The sequence below is a fragment of the Apteryx rowi genome, unplaced genomic scaffold (genome assembly GCF_003343035.1).
Source record: "Apteryx rowi isolate R43461 unplaced genomic scaffold, aptRow1 scaffold_1272, whole genome shotgun sequence".
NCBI lineage: Eukaryota > Metazoa > Chordata > Aves > Apterygiformes > Apterygidae > Apteryx > Apteryx rowi.
The window spans coordinates 69712-77116 of NW_020447500.1; the positions used below are offsets into that span (position 1 = coordinate 69712).

At 71.9% G+C, this 7405-nt stretch overlaps 1 protein-coding gene across 1 annotated transcript in view; it reads right to left on the bottom strand.

Moving 5' to 3' along the window:
- The window catches only part of CAD (carbamoyl-phosphate synthetase 2, aspartate transcarbamylase, and dihydroorotase), an 18705-nt gene that overhangs the window by 4937 nt on the left and 6363 nt on the right, over positions 1 to 7405 (bottom strand). The window contains exons 10-33 of the mRNA XM_026055888.1: positions 6886 to 7107; positions 6295 to 6483; positions 5943 to 6067; positions 5669 to 5802; positions 5469 to 5581; positions 5092 to 5342; positions 4759 to 5005; positions 4478 to 4576; positions 4121 to 4345; positions 3825 to 4007; positions 3494 to 3712; positions 3182 to 3349; positions 2916 to 3098; positions 2731 to 2835; positions 2408 to 2656; positions 2062 to 2143; positions 1767 to 1933; positions 1500 to 1664; positions 1281 to 1412; positions 969 to 1170; positions 663 to 853; positions 458 to 598; positions 224 to 319; positions 10 to 151 (exon numbers count right to left, since the gene is read on the bottom strand). Of these exons, the coding sequence (XP_025911673.1) occupies positions 10 to 151; positions 224 to 319; positions 458 to 598; positions 663 to 853; positions 969 to 1170; positions 1281 to 1412; positions 1500 to 1664; positions 1767 to 1933; positions 2062 to 2143; positions 2408 to 2656; positions 2731 to 2835; positions 2916 to 3098; positions 3182 to 3349; positions 3494 to 3712; positions 3825 to 4007; positions 4121 to 4345; positions 4478 to 4576; positions 4759 to 5005; positions 5092 to 5342; positions 5469 to 5581; positions 5669 to 5802; positions 5943 to 6067; positions 6295 to 6483; positions 6886 to 7107 (4030 nt within the window). The remainder of the gene's footprint in view (positions 1 to 9; positions 152 to 223; positions 320 to 457; positions 599 to 662; positions 854 to 968; positions 1171 to 1280; positions 1413 to 1499; positions 1665 to 1766; positions 1934 to 2061; positions 2144 to 2407; positions 2657 to 2730; positions 2836 to 2915; positions 3099 to 3181; positions 3350 to 3493; positions 3713 to 3824; positions 4008 to 4120; positions 4346 to 4477; positions 4577 to 4758; positions 5006 to 5091; positions 5343 to 5468; positions 5582 to 5668; positions 5803 to 5942; positions 6068 to 6294; positions 6484 to 6885; positions 7108 to 7405) is intronic.

The window sequence follows — 7405 nt, forward strand, 5'->3', positions numbered from 1 at the left end:
GCCCCTCACCTGGCAGCCCGGGGTCGGAGGCCCGGTGGATGCGGGGCGGCAGGTGGAAGCGGCCCTCGGCCCCGGGGCCGGCCCGGCGCGGGCTGGAGGCTCGGCTGCGCAGCGTCTCGCCGGCCGCAGTATGCCGGGGCCGCTCGGGGGTCTGCGGGGAGAGGCCGAGCTGGGACCGGAGCGAGCGGCCCTGGCGCCCCCCTGCCACCCCGGCACCCCCTACCTTCGCGCTCTCCTTGGCGGGGGCTGCGGGCGGCGCCGGCACGGCTCCCGCCGGCCACTTCCTCACGTCCTGCCCGTAGCCGGGGGGCACCAGCACCTGCGGGCGACAGCGGGCGACRGGCTCGGTGCGGGGACGGGGGGGACCCCCGGGTCACCTGCCTGCCCCACACACGGGGGGGATGGCAACCGAGCCCCCGGCACGCAGAGGCGCTGGGGACGAGGGCCGGGGCCTCACCTGGCCGTCGATGTAGGCGACCTCCCCGCGCAGCACGACCCTCCGCACCGTCCCCTTCACCCTCATGCCCTCGAAGGGCGTCCACCGGGCCTTGGAGAAGGCCGTGTGCCCGGGGATGATCCACTCGTGCTCCAGGTCCACCTGCGGGCGGGAGCGGGTCAGGGCCAGTGCGGCCGGCGTGGCGGGCGCCAGGGCAGGGTCCTACCTCCACGTAGGTGTCCTCCTGCGCCGGCAGCCCGAAGATCTTGCGGGGGTTCTCGTAGAGGCGCTGGACGATGTCCTCCACGGCCAGACGCCCCTCGGACACGGCYGTCAGCAGCAGGGGCAGCATCGTCTCCAGGCCGGGGTACCCGGGGGGCGGCTCCTGGCCCTGCTTCTCCTCCAGCGTGTGTGGGGCTGCGGGACGGGGACAGTCACCGCGGGATGGAGACGGTCACCGTGGGGCGGGCGCCCGCCCCTCCGCCCGTCCCCTGCCCCACGGCCACGAGGACCCCGGTCCCCCTGGGCTCACCGTGGTCCGTGGCAAAGCAGTCGATGGTGTCCATGTTCTCCCAGAGGGCCTCCAGGTCCTGGCGGGTGCCCAGCGCCGGCCGCACGGCCCCGCGGCCCTCCCCGAGGCGCCCCAGGTCGTCCCGGCACAGGAAGAGGTGATGTGGGGCCACCTCGCACGTCACCGGGACCCCCTTCTGCTTCGCCGCCTTGATGAGCAGGATCTGGGGGGGCCGCGGTGAGCGCCGGCCCCGAAGGGACCCCGCGGGCAGCGCCGTGCGCCCTGGCCCCGGGATGACGGCGGAGCCCCGCGCCCCGGTCCCCRGTCGCTCACCTCCTCCCTGCGGGCCACGTGGCAGATGTGCACGGGGCGCTGGTACAGCTGAGCCACCATCAGGACGGCGGCCACCGTCTGCCGCTCCGCGTGGGCCACGATGGGCAGGTGCCGCGGCCACTGCTCAAAGTGCTGGGGGAGAGGGAGCCGCTGGGCCACGTCCGCCCCGGCCCCCCGCGCGCCTCGGCCCCCCGCGCGCCCCGGCCCCCCGCGGCTCACCTGCATCCACAGCGACACGTCGTCCATCCGCAGGTCGGAGAAGGTGTCGTTCAGGTACATCTTGAGCCCGGCGGCCGCCCCGGCCACGGGGCCCAGGGAGCCGGCGTTGTCCGACGAGGCCCCCAGGAAGAGGGCGAAGTCGCAGCGCGCCCCGGCCTCGGCCAGCTGCGGGGAGCGAGAGGGGGGTCGGCGACGGGAAGGGGGGGTCTGTGCCCCTGGCTGGCCCCACAGCCTGGGGACGCCGAGGGGACGCTGGCAGCCCGTTACCTTCTGCGCCAGGGCGAAGGAGGCGGCGTCGGTGACGGCGGGGCTGGTGTTGGGCATGGCGCACACCATGGTGACGCCCCCCGCCAGGGCGGCCGCCGTGCCCGAGGCGAAGTCCTCCTTGTGGGTGCCGCCGGGCTCGCGGAGGTGCACGTGGATGTCGATCAGCCCTGGGGAGGGGCAGCGTCAGCGCGGGCAGCCCTTGGGGCAGCGTCTCCCCTCCCCTCCCCTCCCGGGGGGCAGGCGGCACCGTGCCGGGCGCAGCCCCCGGCCCCACCGCGGCCGCGGTCCCACCTACCCGGCAGGCGGATGAGCTTCTGGGACGTCATGCAGTCCACGTGCATCTTCAGCGGGGGTGCTGCCCCGATCTGCCCCAGCGCCTGCGGGGACAGGACCCGTCTTCGGGGGCTGGGGAGCAGCGGGGCCGGGGGCCAGGGCAGGTCCAGGGCGAGGACATCTGCCTCAGCGCTCCCCTACCCCAAAAATGACCCCCCCCCACAGCCAGGGACGTGCCAGACACCCCCACGTACGCCCCAACCCCACGGAAACCCCGGTGGCACTTCCCCCGCCAGCACCCTCCTTGCCAGCCCCATCTGCCCCCCCACAGCCCGCACCCCAGCTTGGCYGCCCGCGCCCGGCCCCACCTCCACGAAGAGCTTGGTGCACTTGATGTCGATGATGAGCGGCACGGAGTAGTCGACGGCCAGGCGCCGGGTGCGGTAGCCCTTGGTGACGAAGGAGGAGAGCCGGCGGCCCCCCGAGTTGCGCATCGACAGGTTGATGACCATCTCGAAGTGGTTCTCGGCCAGGTAGTCCAGGATGCTGCGCTGCGTCTCCCGGGCGCCCGCCTCGCTGCCGTCCGCCTCCTCGAAGTGCCAGTCCACAGCCATCACCTGCCGCAGCGAGGCGCGCCGTCACGGCCCCGTGCGCCCACGCCGGCCCCCCGCGGACGCCCCCCGCGCCCCACCTTGATGCCGTGCTCGGTGTAGAAGTCGGCGGTGCCCAGGCTGGCGTACAGCTTGTAGCCGAGGCTCTCCAGCGTCCGCACCGTGGGCAGCAGCTCGCTCTTGTTCTGCAACGACCCCGGGGGCCATCAGAGCGTGGAGACGGGCCGCGGGGTCCCCCTGCCCCGCGGGGTCTCCCACCCCGCACCTTGTAGCTGCCGATGGTCAGCAGGATGTTCTTCTTGGGGATCTTGAAGCCGGTGCTGAGCATGGCCTTCAGGTACGCCTCGCAGCGGTTCTCCCCGAAGCAGGCCACCTCGCCCGTGCTGGTCATCTCCACGCCCAGCACCACGTCGGCGCCCGCCAGGCGCGAGAAGGAGAACTGGGGCACCTGGGGGAGGCAGGGCTCAGAGACCGCCCAGGGCCCCCTCGGCCCCCCAGAGCCCGTGCTGCCGCCCCCCACGTCCCGCTCACCTTGACGCCGACAATGCCCGTGCCCGTCATGAGCCCCACAGGCTCCACGTCCTCACCCATGATCACCTGGCTGGCCAGGGCCACCAGGTCCACCCCCAGGGTCTTGGAGACGAAGGGGAAGGAGCGAGACACGCGCACGTTGCACTCGATCACCTTCAGCTGGTCATCCTGCAGGAGAGGTCGGGTGTGGGGCACGTCTGGGGGCCACAGGGCTGGGACAGGGACCCTCCCAGCCRCCCTGGCATGCTGGCACCAGCAAAGTCCCAGCACAGCACAGTGCCGGCCCAACACAGCCCTCGCCGACTGCAGTACCTTGGCGATGAGCTGCAGGTTGAAGGGTCCGGTGACCTGCAGCTCCTGCCCGATGGCGTGGACGATGGCCTTAATGCGCTCCAGCGTCTTGGGGGTGATGTCCTGGGGGGGCGTCACCAGCGTAGCGTCGCCCGAGTGCACCCCGGCGTTCTCCACATGCTCCGAGATGGCGATGGCCACCACCACACCGTCGCAGGCCACCGCGTCCACATCGATCTCCTGGGGGTGGGAGCACAGTCTCAGCCTGCAGCCAGTGAGGGCCTGGGGGGGAACCTGGCCCCCATGGGGGCTGCTGGAGCAGCCAAACTCAGCCATGGGAGCCCTCGCTGACCTTGGCCTCCTGGATGAACTTGGAGATGACCACGGGCTGCTCCTTGGACACGGCCACGGCGTTGCTCAAGAACTTCTCCAGGTCGCTGTCCGAGTAGGCCACGTTCATGGCCGCACCGCTCAGCACGTAGGAGGGGCGCACGACGCAGGGGTACCCCACCTTGCAGCAGAACTGCTTGGCCGACTGCAGGAGAGCGGGCGCCTTCAGGGGACGCGCCGAGGGCCGCGGCCCCCCCATCGCCCTCCGTGGCCCCCCACGCCTCCCGTCCCCACCGCCCCCGCGTCCCCGGCCCCCACCTCCATGTCGGAGAGCTCCTTCCAGAGGGGCTGGCTGATGCCGATGGTGTCGAGCAGGCGGGAGAACTTGAAGCGGTTCTCGGCGGAGTCGATGGCCTCCGGGGAGGTGCCCAGGATGCGGCACTGCTGCCGGTGCAGGGCCATGGCGATGTTGTTGGGCAGCTGCCCCCCCATGGACAGGATGACACCCTCGGGGTTCTCCAGCTCGTAGATGTCCATCACCACCTGCGGGCGCCGCGTGGGGCATGGGGACAGCTGGGACTGGGCCACCRGSAGCCCTCACCCCAGCCAGCCCCACGGCGAGCAGGGCCTGGGGCATCCCCCCCCCCAGCAGGCAGGGCCCCCGGCCCCCCTCACCTCAAAGGAGATCTCGTCGAAGTAGAGGCGGTCACACATGTCGTAGTCGGTGCTCACCGTCTCTGGGTTGTAGTTCACCATGATGGTCTTGAAGCCCATCTGCAGGGGCAGGAGGGAGATGACGAAATGAGGCCCAGGGGCCCCCAGCTGCCCCCCTCCGCCCCAGCCCCATCCTCCCGCCCACGTCCCAGGCGTTCGGGCCCCAGCCCCACGGCTGCCCCCGCGGACGCCCGCCCAGGCCCAACCGCTGGTCCCGCCGGGGCGCCCGGAGCCCAGCCGACCTTGCGGAGCTCCTGGATGCAGCCCACGGCGCACCAGTCGAACTCCACGCTGCTGCCGATGCGGTAGACGCCGGAGCCGATGACCATGACGTGGGGCTCGCGGAAGGCCAGGTCGTGCTCGGTGCCGTTGTAGGTCAGGTACAGGTAGTTGGTTTGGGCTGGCCACTCCGCGGCCACCGTGTCGATCTGCTTCACCACCGGCAGGATCTTCAGGTCACGCCGCATCTTCCTCACGGCCAGCTCCGTGCTGCGAGGGGCAGAGCGAGCGCTTGGCCCCGGCGCCGGGAGCGGAGCAGGGCCGCAGCCGCCCCTCCGCCACCCGCCTCGCGTTACCTGAGCACCGCCAGGGCCACCTGCTTGTCGGAGAAGCCGAGCTGCTTGGCCCGCTTGAGCACGGCGGGCGGCATGGTGCTCTGCTCCTCGCGGTACGACTCCAGCAGCACCGCGTGGTCCGTGATGTTCTTCATCTTGTGCAGGAACCAGCGGTCGATCTTGGTCAGCTCGTAGAGGCGCTCGATGGAGTAGCCGGCCCGCAGCGCAGCCGCCAGCACGAAGATCCGCTTGTCCGTGGGCGTCTCCAGCTCCTGCCGGGTGGAGGGATGAGCAGGGCCGGAGCGGCCTGGCCGGCTGCCACCCCCAGGATCGTCCCCGCAGCTCCTGCCCCAGTGCCGTCCCACTGCCATCCCACCCTGCTGAGCTCCAGCGCTCACCACGTCCGAGGCCGGCTTCACGGTGTGGTCGAAGCCCACGCAGTTCTCGTCCACCATCCGCAGCGCCTTCTGGAAAGCCTCCTCGAAGTTCCTCCCGATGGCCATGACCTCCCCTGCCAGACGGGGCGGTGAGCGGGGCGCCAGGGCCACCCGCCGCGCTCACCCGTGCTACCTGCCGTCGCATCGCCCGCCGCGCTCACCCACGCTCTTCATGGAGCTGCCGATCTTGGTGCTGACGCGCAGGAACTTGCTGAGGTCCCAGCGCGGGATCTTCACCACGCAGTAGTCCAGGCTGGGCTCAAAGTTAGCCGTGGTGGAGTTGGTGACGGAGTTCCTGGGGACGGAACAGGACGGGTCAGCGGCCGGTGCCGCCCCGCAGGAGGGCGCGAGGCCGCCGGAGCAGAGGCACCGCGTGAGGCACCTGCGGCTCTGCCCGGGCTCCCGGCGCCACGGGACGTGGAGCAGCACCGTTACCTGAGGACAGGCAGGGGGATGCCCAGAGCCAGCTTGGCGGCCACGTAGGCCAGGGGGTAACCAGTGGCCTTGCTGGCCAGGGCCGAGCTGCGGGAGAGCCGGGCGTTCACCTCGATGATGTAGTACTGCGGGAGCAGACCGGAGAGCTGATGTGCCGTGCCGGAGCAACGGCCCCGCGACAGCTGGGATGCGGGAGGAGCTGCTCCCGCGCGGGGACGATGGGCACCACGGCCCCACGGGACAGCGCAGGCAGGACCCAGCCCCGCAGCCAGGCTCTCCCCAGCGGGAGCGTTGGCCTGGCAGGGAGACGTGCCGGGGGCCGGGGCTCCCACGGGCCGGGGGCTGCGCTCACCTGCTCCGACTCGGGGTTCAGGGCGAACTGGATGTTGCACTCGCCCACGATGCCCAGGTGCTGCACCACCTTCACCGCCGTGCGGCGCAGCATGAAGTACTCCGTGTCGTTGAGGGTCTGGCTGGGCGCCACCACGATCGACTCGCCCGTGTGGATCCCCAGCGGGTCCAGGTTCTCCATGTTGCACACCTGGACGGGATGAGGGTCACCGCGGGCGGCCGGGGGTCCTGACCGCCCCACACGTGCTCTCACCCCACGGTTCCCCCGAGCCCCGGGCCAGCCCCACGTGGCTCCCAGCCACCCCCTTGCCCCGGGGTGGACACCAGGCACCTGGCACAGGCAGGGCATGAACACATCCCCGTGGTGTCCTCCCAGGATGAGGGTGCAGGRGATCGTGCTGCAGGCGAACCCAGCTCCCACTGCACACAGCAGTGGCGCTGGTGCCAAGCGAGGGGCCGGGAGCCCCCCTGGGGAGTGGGGTTGGGAGGGGAGCCCCCCCCGGGGAGCCTCGGCCCTCCAACGTCCCCAGCACCCCCTCAGCGAAGCCCTCCGCACGCAGCCTGGGCAGGGGTCGGCGTCCCCGCCGCGTACCGTGACGCAGTTGTTGTAGGCGTCCCGCACCACCTCGTACTCGATCTCCTTCCAGCCCTTGAGGGACTTGTCCACCAGCACTTGCGACGTGTGGGTGAAGGCCTGGCTCACCAGGGCCACCAGCTCCTCCCGCGAGTTGGCGAAGCCGGAGCCCAGGCCCCCCAGGGCATAGGCGGAGCGCACCAGCACCGGGTACCCGAGCCGCTCGGCCGCGGCCTGCGCCTGGGGGGGCAGGAGACCAATGGGGCACGGGGAGGGCAGCGTCCTGCACCCACCTGCCCCTCCATCCTGCCCTGGGAACTGCCCCCTCCATCCCGTCCCCTCCATCCTGCCCCAGGAGCTGCCCCCATCCCGTCCCCTCCATCCTGCCCCAGGAACTGCCCCCATCCTGCCCTGGGAACTGCTCCCTCCTTCCCGTCCCCTCCATCCTGCCCCAGGAACTGCCCCCGTCCTGCCCTGGGAACTGCCCCCTCCATCCTGTCCCAGGAGCTGCCCCCATCCTGCCCTGGGAACTGCCCCC